Source organism: Doryrhamphus excisus, linkage group LG2 (genome assembly GCF_037039965.1).
Source record: "Doryrhamphus excisus strain RoL-2023G ecotype Guam linkage group LG2, RoL_Dexc_Guam_v1.1, whole genome shotgun sequence".
NCBI classification, from domain to species: Eukaryota; Metazoa; Chordata; class Actinopteri; order Syngnathiformes; family Syngnathidae; genus Doryrhamphus; species Doryrhamphus excisus.
The window spans coordinates 22,212,394-22,230,330 of NC_136358.1; the positions used below are offsets into that span (position 1 = coordinate 22,212,394).

The 17,937-nt window shown below is 41.5% G+C and overlaps 2 protein-coding genes across 2 annotated transcripts; one reads left to right on the forward strand and one right to left on the reverse strand.

The window, feature by feature from the left end:
- Positions 1–337: 337 nt before the first annotated feature.
- On the reverse strand, positions 338–10,511 carry dars2 (aspartyl-tRNA synthetase 2, mitochondrial). Its single transcript, XM_058062148.2, has 17 exons — positions 9,281–10,511; positions 7,846–7,945; positions 7,686–7,752; positions 6,747–6,848; positions 6,178–6,273; positions 5,971–6,094; positions 5,266–5,312; positions 4,907–5,013; positions 4,176–4,245; positions 3,898–4,077; positions 3,362–3,469; positions 3,214–3,276; positions 2,334–2,486; positions 2,033–2,251; positions 1,854–1,964; positions 1,496–1,571; positions 338–922 (listed from the first exon to the last, which is right to left on the reverse strand). Exons 1-17 carry the CDS (start codon positions 9,420–9,422, stop codon positions 720–722), a joined length of 1,968 nt encoding a protein of 655 aa, XP_057918131.2. The 5' UTR covers positions 9,423–10,511; the 3' UTR covers positions 338–719.
- On the forward strand, positions 10,304–16,812 carry cryz (crystallin, zeta (quinone reductase)). The gene is made up of 8 exons (XM_058062152.2): positions 10,304–10,559; positions 11,522–11,674; positions 13,325–13,488; positions 13,589–13,640; positions 13,711–13,860; positions 14,716–14,817; positions 15,445–15,540; positions 16,185–16,812. Exons 1-8 carry the CDS (start codon positions 10,452–10,454, stop codon positions 16,344–16,346), a joined length of 987 nt encoding a protein of 328 aa, XP_057918135.2. The 5' UTR covers positions 10,304–10,451; the 3' UTR covers positions 16,347–16,812.
- Positions 16,813–17,937: the final 1,125 nt, after the last annotated feature.

Below are 17,937 nucleotides of genomic sequence, written 5' to 3' on the forward strand. Positions count from 1 at the left end.
AGTCGTAAACGGAAAACTTCTTACATGATTGTATTGCTGTACGGAATGTGATAACTGTTTGTTGTCATAATACATGGTAATCATTAGAATGATAAAGATTTGCTAATTTATAATTAGCACTGTCACCCACACAAAGGGATATAGCCCTTAATCTCAAATGAGACATTATAAATCTAATGTATACAATGCACTGACAATGTATGCACTGGGTGGGTTGGGGTTGGGGAATAGTAACCTGTGTATCTCGATTTGAAATGAATGGTCTATCACAAAGAGATTTCCATCCCTGTCAAGACATGTCACAGGAACATCAGGTGACTACTCTGAGAAGATTGCAAGCGAGCAGTCCAAAATGCCCGCTTAGAAAAAGTAGCTAACTCCAGTCTGTGAAAAAAAGGACAGTTTAGGAAACACCCTGTGGCCTAGGTTTGATGGTGACGACCATTTTCAGTATGGAAAAATGACTTTATTTGGCTGGAAAAATGAATGACACATGATTAAAAAAATCCCATCTCATGATATGATTGAGGGTAGTAGTAGTAGTACTACGACTAGTAGTAGTAGCAGCTGATGAATGCAGTATGTGTAATACAAGCAGTGTAAATTGCGAGCTCCTCTGTTCCTGCTATTTCATGATCAGCAGCATGAAGATGAGATGATTTCTTCTGCTTGAGCTGCAAGCAGGTTGTTGGTTCTTCCGGGGTTCCTCTGGGAGCTGTCTAAATCTCCCCGCCTTCTTCCTGTCTTCCTCCTGTCCCTGCTGCCGGCCACTTGACTGACACGTGGTACGACTTCAGCTCCTCCTCCGACACGTAAGCGGGGGCGCGGCCCATGAGGTCGTGACCGCGGAACGACTTGGGGAAGGCGATGACATCACGTATGCTGTCGGCCCCCACCATGATGGATACCAGCCGATCTAAACCTGGAAAACAAAAAGATATTTTCCACATTTCTTTTCTCTTCTATTCTCTGTATCGATATGTCAATAAATACCTGAAATATTCATGAAAACATCAGAGGTAACCAATCTGGTGTCATAAAACAGAAATGAATTCAGCATCTCTACGATACGACAGCCGTTCCATTCCAGTGAGCAGGGTGGAGCCGCCTTAAACTAAACTCTGCTAAAAGTATTATACTACAGTATAAGCATAAACCAGCTCAAAAAAAGGCAATTGTACAGGTTTTTACCGAATGAGACCCCGAATGTCCCATGAATACAGTACATGATCACGGTTCTCCAAGACTTCCCGTCCACTTGAGGAAGTGCTGTCCTTTATGCGATGAATTAGCACGATATTTACACCTCCCTCACTCACGCTGCAAGCAAAGTGGAACACACAGTGTAACTGTAGCATATGGAAATAAACACTACTAAAATACATGCTCAACTATAACCCGCAAGGTATGCTGGGTAGCATGTGCACAAAAGGCACCCGACAATGACCCTGGGGAATGCGGACTGGAACCGGAGTCCTGGTGTAGCGACTCTTACCAAGAGCGATGCCGCCGTGGGGTGGCGCTCCCGAGTCCAGAGCCTCCAGCAGGTGAGAAAGAACCGTGGGATCCTCCTGAGCAAGAAACATGTCACGCTTAGCTAGGATCCGCCCAGACATCAGCCAAGTGTTTATTCGGTGTAGAGCCAATGTTTTTGACGTCACATTCCAGCATTGTTAATGACCATACAGGTGTAAAAAGAAGTTAACCAACAGTCAATAATGATCTGAAGAGAAATGATCTGTTCCAGGGTCAAACATCCGAAAAGTTGTCCATGCTAAGTTTGAAGTTACGTCCATTTTAATACTGGTGACGGTGTGAAAACGAGAAAATGAAACAAGCCCATCCCCTTTTACCTTGAGAATGTTCTGTAACACGTGAAGCTGCTCTGAAGCCTTATGGATGCGGATGGATCCCCCTCCAATCTCAGAGCCGTTCAACACCAGGTCGTAGTGCTGACCACGTACCTGGAATGCCAGAGTCCAGACATATCCCACATGCCAAATCATAGCATGAGATACCAGACGACACCTACTTTTTCTGGCCGTGTGTACAGTAACGGCGTGTCTTCCGGCACTGGAGCAGTGAAGGGGTGATGGGCCGACTCCAGCCGCCCCGGCTCGTCCTGCCTGGGCACGAAGAGGGGGAAATCCACCACCCACAAAAAGTGAAACGCTGAAGTATCACGGATTGAAGAGCCGTGAGACTCCAGGAGGTCAGCGCACCGCAAACGAAGATGACCCAGCAGAGGTTGCTGAGAGCGCAGCGGAGACATTGCGGTTGGGACAGGAAGCTCCAAGGCAGCGGGACTACTTTCATTCAGGCCGGGCTCTTACCACCACGGCAGTTGCACCGGCGGCTATCAGGAGGAGGTCCCCGGGCTCGGCTCCGGTCTTCTTTAGCAAGGCATCGCTGATGCTGCCTGACAGCAGCTTCTTTATGGGGGACTTGAGAGATCCATCATCTCTGACCAGCACTACACTCACCTCCTGGGAGAAAGAAAAGTACATCAACTATTACTACACTATTACTATTATACTATCGCTTCTTCCTACTCCTTTTGGACATGTGGAACTGTGGACTGATTATGTGATGCATTCAATTGTAATCTGATCCATATTCAAATGAAATTAAACCATTCCCATTACCATATTACGTGGAAAAAGTTGTCATTTTATCATTGCTGAGTTATGAGGAACAATAGCATCATTTTGGTAGCATGAGAAAAGCTAAACAACTGTTTTATTTTGACAAATTGGTTGACGAAAAAGTTACAATGGTGTGAGAATGAAGTCCAGATATGATGGGAATAAAGTCATAATTACCAGAAGAAAATTGAAAGCTGAAATAAAAACTAAAAACAGCAGCCCGTTTCACAAGAATGAAGCCACGATATTTAGAGAGAAGTTGTCATTTTATGAGAACAACATAATAGGAGGGAACAGAGCCTCATCAAGTTTAAACAGCAGTAACATGGAAATGGAAAATGGCATCGAGTTGGAATAGTTGGAAAATAAAAAAATAGGGCTGTGGAAAATAACACGTTAAAGGCGGTAACTAATTCATGTCAATTATGTCTAGTCCGTTCATCGTCGCAACACTTCCTCACAAGACAAATCGCGAGATGCTTTCACCGACACCCCGAACATGACAAGCAAAATCTCGCAGAAAGCGATGATAGAATATCAGCAAAGAAACACGTTACACGTATCTTACCTGGTGAAACTGAGTCTTTGACGCTTGTTTCAGTCCCTCCAAATCTTTTGCACTGAATAATTTCTGCAGGCGAATGAGAAGGAGAGCAATGGAACAAGAAGTGTTGGAATGGAATGTTAGTCCTTAGTCATGGAATATTAGTCCTTACTGCTCCGTCAGGGACACGGATGGCCAATATCGAACTTCCTGCTTGGCTAACGGCTGCTTTGAGGAAAGCAACATCTGCAGACAGGAAAACGTCTCTGACGTCCATCAGCTGGACGGACAACAGGACGAGAGAGATCGGTGAGATAAATGTTGTACTGATTCCTGAGTTCCAAAGCAAAGCAAACATTTTTTCATTCATTGTCAGAGGTGTAATTGACATGCCAACCACTAGGTGGTACTCAAGTACAGTGTACGGTGTACCTGTGTGAGTCATTACAGAAGTAGTCAGTTTTTGCAGTGTAGCCAGTTACGCCATCTGTCAGCGCGCACCATTTTGCACTGTTTTGTTTATATTTGCTGACCAAACGGAAACACCGTAACACCGCCTCCGCAAAATGGCTGACACGAGCAGACACATGTCAATTTATCAAGTGCGTCAGAATTATCAACCTTTTTTTTATCGTTTGGTTATTCGATTATTGTGACAGTCCTAATGACATCTATAGACACAGGAAGTAATGCCCCCCCCCCGCCCACCTTCATGCCGAATCTGGTATCGGGTTTGTCCACGCCGTAGTCCCTCATGGCCTCTTGGTACGTCATGGTTGGGAAAGGAAGCATGATGGGAGCTTTCTCCGCGGGCCAGGAGTACTGCAACAAACCCTCCACCAGGGATGTGATTCCCGCCTGGTCCACAAAAGACATTTCTATGTCCACCTGACGGGGACAAAGAGTCCTTTTTCAGCGAGACACCCAAGCAAGACCACCGCACTGAGAAGTAAAGCCGCAAAGTCATCCGAGGTGTTCCCTCCTACCTGGGTGAACTCGGGCTGGCGATCTGCTTTGGAGCCTTCGTCTCGATAGCACCGAGCAACCTGGAAGTACCTGATGCCCGTTGGAAGACAACGTGACCTTTTTATTTCAGCCTCTGGACAACAAAGTCAGTGACATCTGCTTGAGATTCCCTCAAGACAGGACAGGAACATCTCCTTGGAACCACGCACCCAATCCGTGACCTTGCTAGCATTCAATCATCTTTATCCTTACGCCACACTTCCTTATTATCGTCTTCACTTCCACTTCTGTGGGGATGGCTTTCCTTTTCTTTGGCGCACTGCCGCTCCGAGACACCAAGTACAACAAGTAAACTAACTTCCACGGGGTGGCTGTGTAGGCACTACACGTTACTACATTCCTTGAATTCTTGTACACTGGCCACTAGGGGTCAGTAATGTTACTGTGATGTTAAGTGAGACACACAAGCACCAGACTTGCTGGTTTGAATGATCTCACAACAGACACAACAAATGATGATAATATGATAGGTAACAGGAGTGTAAATGTGACTATAGAGGTGTTATATCATGTCTAGAGGGCTCTAATAATGTTGAAAAGTGTATTTAGAAGGTCATTAATGTTCTTTTCTCTTATAAACAAACATACTATAAACGACTATTGGGGGATAGGAGTGCAATGGTTGTAAAATAGGGGTGTTACTTTGCAGAGGTTCACTCATCACTGTCAGGAGGGATTAGTGAGTAGTCACCTGTCCATTCCGGCCACCATTAACAGCTGTTTGAACTGCTGAGGACTCTGAGGGAGGGAGTAAAACAGACCCGGTTCTCTGGAGGGAACCAGAAACTCTTTGGCACCCTGCAAAAGCGGGAGAGATGATTCTGACTCTGAGGTTCGTCAGGCTAGCATCAAGCTTTCATAGCTTCTATTCTAGCAACGCAGCTCCTGCATTGGGTCTCACAATGCGCAGGTTTATTTGATGTCGAGTTGTTTCAATGGTGAAAAAAAGAGTCAAGAATAAGAAATATTTCCATTATTGGGTGTGTTCCCATGTCATAACGGATATTAAATAATCTTTGACATAAACAAATAAAATATCCTTATGCTCACCCCTGGAGTCCTTTTAAACAGAGTTGGCGTTTCAATGTCAATAAAACCTGTCATGTGGAAGAAAAAAAATAAGCACACGTATATTAATTCAGGGGTTAACAGGCAACACACAAATGATACGTGCACAGATGGTGAGGCGCTGACTCCTGTGGGGTTTTAATGTTAATACTACAATTTGATTTCATAAACTGAAAAACATTTGCATTATTAGCTTTCATTTGCTAATGAACACTATCCTTCTCGAGGAAAGGTTCTGATACTTTGTTGTAAAAGTCTCCTGGTGAGCTTGGTAGTGGTATGAAAAGGTAGCTATCCTCCATCTTGTCATCTCGCCTCCTATATGATATTTTTGTGTATTTTATTGTGGAATAAGGAAGAATATTAGCAAGAATAGCAATGTTACACATACACAGGCTATGGAAAGTCACATGCGTAATAAACATGATATTATTGGCCACATGCTGACAACTGGGTCGCCACTGTGTGCATGCCAAGCCGGGAAGAGACACCTGATGAAAATGCAAACTCCCCTCCATCCTCTGATTTGTCCGTATGTGGACACCCCTAGTCTGCATCACCAAGACACAGCCAAGAGAGCCCCCCCACTTAAGGGACTCCAAAAAGTCTAAATGAAGTCATGACCGTAGGAGCCCATCCCAAGACGGGCTGGTGAAAAAGCCAACAAGCGCTACAAGCAGTACATACCGTGCACATAACACAGATACTCCCTCATCTTCATCACAAGCTGGGACCTCACCCTGAGGTTCTTCTGCAAGGCAGAAGATCTCAGGTCCAGGTAGCGAAACTGCATGCGCAGAGACTCGGATTTCTGTGCGCCAAGAATGGAAAACCATCATCATGCTTTATATACGTATTTCATTTTCATGCGAGGAGAAACGGCCAGCTACTCACTTTGACAAAGTCTTTAACTTCAAAAGGCAACTTCCGGCAGATGTTATACACATCCACGTCCTCCGCAAGGACTTCAATGTGGCCGGTTGGCATCCCCTTTCACACACAAACACAAATAATTGGTCAGAGCGCTTGTTCCAGGCATTTAGCCTTCATTGTTAGCATGCTAACACCTAGCATAATAGCATGGGTAGACACATGAACTATCATGCTAGGTGTTGGCATGCTAACATTAGCATTTTTAGCCACTTTCATAAGACATTATTATGCTAGAAGCTAATGTTGGCACATTAGCATTGCAAAAATGAAAATGTAAACTTCAGCAGTAAAAGCAGTGTTAGCATACGAACATAATTATACTAATATTTTTAACATTTTCCGAGGTAGGCACTTATACAAACAGTCAGTGCTATTACCTGCTAGGTGATAGCATTATATAAGTCATTTAAACCCTTACACATGTTTTTACATAATCTAAATATGCAGGTAAAATATTAACATTTATGGTGATAATAATAAGGGGGGGGGGGCGGAAGTCTTTTCTAGTTTCATACAGTTCACACACACACCTTGTTCTCCTGTCCTGATGGCCGTTCCTTAACTGTCCCCATGACTTTGATGACCGACTCAGCAGTGAGGTTACACAGCACTTCCTTGACATGGCGCGCTGACTGGACACAAAACGACCACAAACTCTCCTTGATGCATATTCCTTCATGCAGCATTACACAGTGCTAACGTCACACACTGTACTTCATGTTCATGCGGGGCTGGCTTTTTATCGGCCCCAGCGACATGCTAAACATAGCATTTCACCAGAAGGCTAAGAAGAATGTTTCAATAATAATAAACAGCAGAAATATAAAAAATGACTGTTACATTACAAAAATATAGTGAAAATATTATTTTTCAATATTTTATATATTAAACTCCCAAATATTTCAACTTTGGTCCCATAATATGACTTTTCTCCAACCTCAATTTTCCTCAATATTTCAACTCTATGTCACTTCAATCATTTTGCATTTTTCCAAATATTTCAACTACCTTCTTAAGCAAGGATGCAATTTGTGGAAAATCAGGTGGAGAAGAAAGTTTACAAGACAAAAACAACATTTATGAAGATTAAGAACAAAGTTGAAATAGTTATAACATTAAAACGAATGTTAGCAGCCTAGAGTTGAAATATTCGAGATAGACATTTCATTTTTAAATTTTTTTAAAAGACAATGTTGTGAGAAATAAAAGAAGAATATATATTTTTTTTTTAATTTGGGTTACGGAAAAAATCATAATATTACAAAACCTTTATTTAAGAAAAAAGTTAAAATATTTGGAAAAGGTTTTTAAAAAAGGGGAAAAAAGCAAAGAGTGAAGTTGATATTAATAGTGTATTTTTCCAGCCAGATGAAATACTCTATCTAGAAGTTCTTAGCAAATATCATCCTTGCATGTCTGACTATGCGGCCTCACTTGGAAACATGTTGACGTAAAACCAGGATGCTTACTTTCTCCTGAGGTATAAGAACTTGGGTAAACCCGCTGAAATCTCGCAGAATGACAAACAGGTCTTGTCTGTTGAAAAACCATGGAAAATGATGTTGGAGGATTTTCCATGTTGTGTGTGTTGGTTTCAGTGTGTGAAAGCAGCAGCAAAGCAGGAAGCACCTGAGGTACTGGACCCAACCGCAGAGAGTCACCTTCTCTCCCACATGCTCCTGTCGCAGTTGTCCACAGGTGTGACTTCGAAAAGACAGACAACTGCTACCTGGGAGAGAAAATAAATGATCTTGTGAGTGACCTGCTATCACAAGTTGTACTACAAGGTCATCAGAACATTGAAAGCCAACAAACATGATGGGATATGGTGGATTCACAGTGCAGTGGAACCCCGCAGTCACTGCCCCCACAAGTAGAAAAGCACTTGGAGAGCGCAGACCTAGTTACCCCCAGTGCCATAGTTACCCCCATATTATGATTTACACCATAAATTAGTCCAATGTTTATTTTATCTACATATTTACATTGCTCATGGTAGCAATCTCCCAATGCTAACATTAGCACGGGAACACATAGCATGATAGTAGTAAGTGTTAATCTATAAAAATGGCTAAAAATTGTACTGCTGTAATGCTAGCATGTAGCAAAATGGTGCTAAATATTTATATATGTCTCTAGCTATGAAATTGGCTAAAAATGCTATTACACTAATGTTAATCTGCTAACGCATAATAATAATGTTGACATGCTAGCAATGCTACTAACAGTACATGCTAGCACCAAGCGTGAAGGTGCTCAGTCTTGATATGCATCTATAAAAATAGCTGTAAATGCTAGTATGCTAACATTAGCATGCTAGCTGTGGTACCGTGTTAACATACAGTATGTTAACATGTAGCATAATAGTGCTAAATCTTTACATATGTGTCTAGCTATGAAAATGGCTGAAAAAATGCTACAATTCAAAAGTTAACATGGTAGCAATGCTAACGTGCTAACACCTAGCATGATAGCACTTCTTTCTCTTTGGGCTTTTCCCTTTAGGAGTCGCCACAGAAAATTCACTGCTTCCATCCAACCCTGGCTCTCTCACATCAACTACCCTCATGTCCTCCTTCACTACATCCATGAACCTCCTCGTTGGTCTTCCTCTACGCCTCCTACCTGGCAGCATCCTTCTACCAATATATTCACTATCTCTCCTCTGGACATGTCCCAACCATCTCAGTCTGACCTCTCTGATCTCCAAGGCCTCTAACATGTAATGTCCCTCTGATGTACTCCTTGATCCTATCCATCCTGGTCACTCCCAATGAGAATCTCAGCATCCTCATCTCTGCCACCTCCAGCACTAAGTGTTTATATATGTGTCTCCCCATGAAAACAGCAAAAATTGCTAGTATGCGAATGTTAGCATGCTTGCAATGCTCAGTGGTCCTTGAACACACCACAACCTCCGGAAAAGGTCAAATCAAGAGTTTCCAAAAGGACCCCTGTGAAAAAGTTCATGTTGCAGACTTTTGCACTGTAAGACATGCTCATTCTTGTTATGGGACGGAACACAAAGTAGGATACACGCAATATTACTGCATGACTGAAGTACCTGAAATAGTAGACTGGGACATGTGCCTGACTGGTCCTTTCCAGGTGAAGCGTCCATGATTTGAAGTCGAGCTTAACTTCCGGCTGCAAACTCGATGAGCTCCGAGTAGTCTCTGCACTACATATGTGCATTTTGTTGCCATTATTGGGTGTTTTTATTTCATAACATGTGGCGTGGGTTGTTCCTTTGGTTGCCTTGTGTGTGAAATGCCGGGTCAAAAGTTTACTTTTACAAAAGTTTCGTCATTATTACCCATTTCTGATTCACTAGGTCCCGTCTTTTATTCTTATCTGTAAAGGTCGACTGGGAAGGCAATGAATGGCCTCCAATAATTACGTCCTGTTTCTTCCTGCGTTCTCTATCACCTAAATGTTTCGACGAAAAGTAAAGCTCGTTCAACTTTTGAAAGCCCAATGTTAATCCTGTTTGAGGTACATATTTGAGGGATATATTTCCACAAAAGGTGTTCCAGATCAGTAATATCACTCCAAAGCCAACGCGAAGCTTTACGGACCCCTTTGGCAAATGTGGATTCTTCCTATTTCTTCTTCTTCGGAGTGTAGTTGCAAATACACCCGCAAGCGCCCGCCCTCTAGTGGGAGAGCGTATTACAGCATATAATCATTGGAACGCTTGACCAGTGCAGCTGTGCTAACAAAACATGTCTCAAATAAAGTGCAATGTGTGTATTGTATTGACATTTAATGAATCTATCTAACTACTATCGTAGTTAGTTTATCTTGTCATATCTTTTCCAGGCACGGCATGACTTAGCATGAATGTGTTGTTACTGTACCCCAACGCTTTGGAACACAAATTCTTCACCTTTGACTAAAATAAGCACACCTAATGCCTTTTAAACAAAGTTACATTTATCAAAATATGACGGTCTCCATCCATATACCCAAACAACCAAGCTATTTATCAGTCTAAACTCTGCTAACGATCTTCAAATGGGTATCCAAATCATTTTGAATGTCTCCCGAGGGGTGAAGTTTGCTGCCAAGCCACTTCCTGGAGCAGTCACGTGGTACAGCAGTGAGCGGGTCATCACTTCCGACTCCAACTTCTGTATGTGCTTCACGAAAATGCCCTCCATTACTCGACAGTCGACTCACGCTTCGAAGCTCGTCTCTTAGTTAAATAGTAGGAATACGCGGGTAAGTCCAGCATGTCAGGCTCCAGGGTGATGAGGGTTATCCGGGTGAGTGAGTTCGGCGGTCCGTCTGTGCTGAAACTGTGCACGGACGCGAAGGTTCCGCAACCTGGCAGCCGTCAGGTGAGTGAAACAGCTTGGCTTTTAACAGCCTTATCAGATGCACGGTCAAATATGGGGACGGTGTATGTGATTTCTGTCACCCGAAGTCCGGGTCCGAAGTCCGGGTCCGAAGTCCAGGCTCATTTCGTTGAAACAAATGTTACAGTACCGATGTAAAAAAATTGCTCGATGTACTGTATAGTATATACATCACTGAATGATGTTGTGATTTCACCTTCAACAATATAGAGATACAATCATATAAGACAACGCAGTAGTAAAATTCATAAAATTAAATTAAAATTACATTTTATTAAAACCATTTACTTTGAGTGAAGTAAAAAGTCAATACTGTAGTGCAAAATAAGTAAACAAAAGCCCAATCAAATACTGACTTGCAAATCTTTTGGCTTTTTGCCTTGAAGTTCTCCCTGAGTTTGTCAACAATATCAACGAAGAATATCAGTAACACAAAAGTGCAAATAGCTGTATATCAAATAGAAAAGAACAGAATTACATTTATTGAAGGGTGGGCCATGGCTATTTTTATTTTGCTTTTTTGCCCGGGACACATTTTAAAAATATAATTGAAAAGGTAGCAGTGGAAGTGGAAAAATCAACAGTAAGAAGTCCAAATATTATGAGGAAAAAGTGGTCATTTGACAGGTTTAAGGTAATAAAATAATCTCATTTCACTAGCACCATGTGATAATATTTTTTTTATGTGAAACAAATGAAAAACAAAGAATAAAGTTGTAACTTTTGAGAAATTACTGGGGGTGGGGATAAAAACGTCATAATGTTCGGAGAATAAAGTCCAAATATGATGGGAATAAATTCAGAATTAGAAGAAAAACAAGGAGAAATAGTACAAATATAGCAGTAATGGAAAATACAGCCAGAATAAAGCCAATTACTGGATATGACATACGTTTTATTTCTTGAAGTTTTACTCGTTTGTGCTGTGTGTGTTTTCCGCGTAGGTGTTAATTCGTGTTCATGCCTGCGGCGTGAATCCGGTGGACACGTACATCCGAACAGGGACGTACACGAAGAAGCCCTCCCTGCCGTACACGCCTGGCAGCAACGTAGCTGGAGTGGTGGACAGTGTGGGAGACGGCGTCACAACAGTCAAGGTTCAAAATCAAGATTGACACGGTTTGGTGTTAGCATGCTAGCTATCGTAATGATGTCTAAATGGACATACGTATATATACATGGCATGATGTAGGGACTCCATAGAGCTACCTTGGCACTTTCGCTTCTTAGTGTTAGCATGCTAGCTCTCGTAATGATGTCTAAATGGACATATATACGTACATGGCATGATGAATGGACACCATAGAGCTACCTTGGCACTTTTGCTTCTTAGTGTTAGCATGTTAGGTGTTAGCATACTAGCTATTGTAATTATGTCTAAATGGACATATATATATACATGGCATGATGTAGGCACACTATAGAGCTATCTTGGCACTTTCGCTTCTTAGTGTTAGCATGTTAGGTGTTAGCATGCTAGCTATCGTAATGATGTCTAAATGGACATATATACGTACATGGCATGATGAATGGAAACCATAGAGCTACCTTGGCACTTTTGCTATTTAGTGTTAGCATGTTAGGTGTTAGCATACTAGCTATCGTAATTATGTCTAAATGGACATATATATACATGGCATGATGTAGGGACACTATAGCGCTACCTTGGCACTTTCGCTTCTTAGTGTTAGCATGTTAGGTGTTAGCATGCTCGCTATCGTAATGATGTCTAAATGGACATATATACGTACATCGCATGATGAATGGACACCATACAGCTACCTTGGCACTTTTGCTACTTAGTGTTAGCATGTTAGGTGTTAGCATACTAGCTATCGTAATGATGTCTAAATGGACATATATACATGGCATGATGTAGGGACACTATAGAGCTACCCTGGCACTTTCGCTACTTAGTGTTAGCATGTTAGGTGTTTGCATACTAGCTATCGTAATGATGTCTAAATGGACATATATACGTACATGGCATGATGAATGGAAACCATAGAGCTACCTTGGCACTTTTGCTATTTAGTGTTAGCATGTTAGGTGTTAGCATACTAGCTATCGTAATTATGTCTAAATGGACATATATATACATGGCATGATGTAGGGACACTATAGCGCTACCTTGGCACTTTCGCTTCTTAGTGTTAGCATGTTAGGTGTTAGCATGCTCGCTATCTTAATGATGTCTAAATGGACATATATACGTACATCGCATGATGAATGGACACCATACAGCTACCTTGGCACTTTTGCTACTTAGTGTTAGCATGTTAGGTGTTAGCATACTAGCTATCGTAATGATGTCTAAATGGACATATATACGTACATGGCATGATGTAGGGACACTATAGAGCTACCCTGGCACTTTCGCTACTTAGTGTTAGCATGTTAAGTGTTAGCATACTAGCTATCGTAATGATGTCTAAATGGACATATATATATATATATGGCATGATGTAGGGACACCTTGGCAGTACTACTTGCTGATACTTAGTGTTAGCATGTTAGCATGTTAGCTATTGTAATGGCTGTCTAAATAGACATATATACATGCCATGATGTAGGGACACCATAGAGCTACCTTGGCACTTTTGCTACTTAGTCTTAGTATGTTAGCTGTTAGCATGCTAGCACCTCTAGCCGCACATCACATCCATCTCTATGTAATGACACTTTTTATTGTTTTTACATCCATGCTTAACATACATCCATGTTCATTCTGAAATGTTGCCTGCCAGGTTGGGGAGCGCGTGTTCACCACAGCCACCGATTCTGGAGGTTATGCAGAATTTTCTGTAGCCACGGAAGAGAGCGTCCATAAACTGCCTGACGCTTTAGACTATGAGCAGGGAGCGTCTATCGGCACCGCGTACTTCACAGCTTACAGAGCTCTGGTTCACAAGTAAGGCTCTAAAGCACCACACTGATGCTGGAGGTCACAAGTGAAGACACTGTAAATGCTGATGACACATCATAGGAGTTTTATCTAAATGTGTTTACAGGGCGCGTGTAAAGCCTGGAGACACTGTCCTCATCCATGGAGCCAGTGGGGGGGTGAGAGTGTTTTTTCCCCCCCACAGAGTACCGTATGATTACAGGAAAACATTGTCATTTGCTGTGGTAGACTGGCGTGGCGGCGTGTCAGCTCTCACATGTGCTGGGCCTCAAGGTGCTGGGCACAGCAGGGACCACAGAGGGGATGCAGCTTGTTGCTGACAACGGAGCTCACCTGACGTTTAACCACAGAGAGAAGGACTACACTGGCAAAATCATGGTATATTCACAAACACACGCAGCATGTGATCATGCTCATGGAGAACCCTACAGCCACGTGTCTTAGGTTAGTGTGTAGGACACCAAAAGGCGGGGCCCACGCAGGAAAAGTTTAGTATTTCACCAAATGCAGGGCAAAAAAGAGCTAAACATAAGGCCAAGCCCACGGCTTGAAGAAACAGGAGACAAAAAGCACAATGACTTTTCAACTTGAGGTACAGTGGATACCTGCACATTTTATGTACAGATTTAGGTAAAAATAAACATTTTAGAAATAGATCTTTCTCCAAATTTTAAAAAACAAAATAAATGTTTTTATTTATATTTTCTACTAATTAAAAAACATATATATTTTTTCTTGTATTTTTTGAAGGCTAAAAGAAAACAACTATTTATAGTTTTTCATTAAAAAAAAATAAACAAACCTATTTATATTTTTTATTTTTTTAAACCAAAATAAATGTTTAATTATTTATTCTCCAAATTAAAAAAAATAAAGTAGCATTTTTTATTTATATTGTCTCCTAACTTTAAAAATAAGTTTTTCTCCTCTTACCTGAAAACAAGATTTATTATTAAAAATTAAAATAAATCTTTTTTCCTCCAAATATGATGCATTTTTCTTCCCAGTTGAATGACATTTAATTCAGTCAGTGATAGGTGAAGATGCACACATAGCATATATACGTTTATGCTTCACTGATCATGGCGGACATAAGTCAGATATAAGTCATCACTGCGATATAGACATCTTCTGGGGTTAGCATTGTCATCATTAGCGAGAAGTGGGGATCTACTGCATGTGTCAGGGGCTTGTACAGAATCTGAAGCAGTCGTCATTCTGTGTGTGTTGCAGGAAGCCACAGGAGGAAAGGGAGTGGATGTGATTGTGGAAATGCTGTCTAATGTCAACCTCCACCAAGATCTCCAGATGTTGGCGGTGGGAGGACGTGTTGCGGTCAGTATCGCCGCCGCTCTACCCCTTGTTTATAACGTACTTTCAAGCCAAATGCTTCTTTTAAAAGGTGTTCTTTCATAGCAGTTGTCAGTGAAATGATCACGGCAAAGAATGGAACTCCAGGTGGGCGTCCATCTGTCTCTCATTTGCCCATTGTTGTCTTAAAGCTTCCTTTTTTGGAAAACAAAACCTTCCAGTATGACTGGGATGCTGTGAACATCCAGCAGCAACACGACATTTTGGCATGACTACTATCTGGATGAAAAATATACTGAACCAAGACACCACGCACCTCCACAAGCGTTTGTTGGTAGCACCCTGAAGACGTTACTGAGGCTGAACAGTGAATTTACCATTGGCTTTAAAAAAAAAATCCAAACAATATATTTAGGCCAGGTTTATACATCATGTCCTTTACCCTTTTGGCATATTGTCACATGACAGGCCACACAAGTGCCACTTGGCAATTGGTAATCTGAAATCTGATTTTGGATCAACATTTGTAATGAAAATGCCGTAAGACACAAATTAGTTCCAGCTCTAGTGTCGCTTTAGTTGGCATTGTTGCCGTGTGTTGTTTGTGTGACATGGTGTCCGTACATCCATCTACATTCTTGGCATCTTTAGGTGGTGGGCTGCAGAGGCTCCATAGAAATCAACCCCAGAGACATCATGACCAAGGAGACCAGCATCATCGGTGTTTTTCTCTACTCTGCTACACCGGTAAACACCATTCCCAAACGCACACAAAACTCTGTAACACTAAAGTACACTTCACTGCCAGGTTGCTGGTCCTATGAAAGCAACAGTAACAACAAAACCAGAGATGTGCACAGTGCAGGCTATTTGCAGCTGGGGTTTTTTGTTCTTTTTTTCTGGCTAGCGGCACATTGTAAAAATATAATTTAACAGAAAACATAAAAAACACAAAAATCTAATTAAAAAAGTTGTCATCCAACAATAAAAAAGGTCGTTATTTAAATAACACTTTACTGGCATGAAGTTAAACTTTATTTTTTTTAAGATGTCATTTTTTATGGTGTGATAATAAAACCAATAAAGGTGTAAATTTGGGGGGTGGGTGTATGATATAAATGGTGAAAATATCACAAGAAGAACATTTTACAAAATGATAAAGTAACAATAGAAAAGGAAAAAAAATTGTTTCTATTTTTTCTTCAAGTACACCATATACAGTATATACTGTAACTTCCTAGCATGCTGTACAAAACAGAGCAGCAACGTTGCATCCTATGACTTTGCACTACGTGGCCCGCCATTTTTTCTTTATTACCGTTAGCATCATTGTCATATTACTAGGTAGGATGGAAAATGCAAACCTGATGAGTAAATATGTCCCCGCTCAGGCTGAGAGGAAGGAGTGTATGGCGCTACTGGAAGCCGGCATGGAAGCTGGTTGGCTGCGTCCGGTCATCGGTGCCCGGTATAACCTGGACAAGGCTGCCCAGGCCCACCATGACATCATCCATTCTCCTGGGGCCACTGGCAGGATTGTCCTGACCATGTGATGACAAGCAGGTCACCTGATCATGTGCCAAAATAAATGTTGGGTTAGAGTTGTCGGCACACATGCAGGGAATACATGACACTAATAAAATAAAGTTGTCATGTTACACTTCCATGCCTCGAGATGGCACTAATGTGTCAGTGTGAAGTGTGTATGTTGTACGATGGCGTGTTCAGTTGCGTTGTTTGTCGGCAGCCACATGTTAGGCATGTGTCGTCTACGCCATCTTTCTATCTATTTTACGGCAGCAATATACACCCCGCTCCCCTTCTAAAAAACGTTATTCCTAATCGATCATCCATCCAGCCATTTTCCTCCGCTTATTGCGGGGCGGCAGTCTCAGTATGGAGTAGTAGGGCTTCACACAGAGGCGTCAATCACTATTTGTTTGTTTATCCGTAACCGGATATGACGTTTATGTTTTCCCTTAGCAAAAAGTAGTATACGCGAAGTTCAAGTATAGTTGAGTATACGTTTAAAGGTATAGGTAAAGGTAACACTCTACGCTCAGCCAAACACCAGACCAGACGGGCGGAACAACAGCCGTTTTTTTTATTAAGGTCAAACGAACCAAGCTTCCTAACAAGGGCTACTTTCGCGGCCGTAACCCATGCCTACAAATACCTAACATGCGGTTTCTGCCTCACTTCCTGTCCGTCACCCCTGTTCCTTCCCAACCCCGGAACATATCTCTCCACTGCAACACATGCCAAACAACGCATAACACATAATACCCCTAAGGGTATCAGGATTTCCATAGCAACGTGATGTACACAGCGCTATTTTACTAGCTTGTTTTCTGTAAAGTCGTTTTATAGGTATGCAATTATATTGTAACAGCTAAATTGCTAAACTGTAACATTTGACACCCATTAGCATTAAAATTGTTTTGGTTTGGTCTTTAATTGAAAAACATACTTTTTGGGAATGAGCTCCCTCCTTCAGGTGTTCTTATGTGACTCATCGCCTGGGATGATCACATGACCGGCACGTGACACCCACTCCACCATGTACAGTACAGACAAGTGCAAAGCTGTATAGGACACATTGTTGGACATTTAGGATATTTTTATGGGTTAATTATATATTTGTATATATTTGTATTCCATGAAAGAATTGGATCCATTTTTTTGAAGGAACAACAAAAAAGAGTTAGGTTTGTGTCTCAGGTGACAGCCGGTGCTACTGAGCATGCTCCTCAGGGGCTCAGGGTAACCTAAGCAACAGCACACACAGAGCACATATTAGATTCCTCATCAGCAATATTCCTTATTAATCTTCCTATCAGTTAACGTGTGCTTGCAGCACGGATTGAGTGATGCCATGTCTTTATCAGGTAAGTTTTTTTTTTTTATTTAAAATTCTGGCCATTATTAGACGTACGATTTATGTTTTGGTGCTCATAGACTAAAACTAGTTCATACTTGAATAATGAAAGTACTACTTAACTTATTTTATGTTTTATTATGTGGTAGATTTTGTGGATTTTTGATCAAAACATTATTTTCTATTTTTGGGGAACCTATGTAACTGTACCAAACAAACTCACGTCATAATATACATACAAAAGAATACCATTTAATAGCAATGTC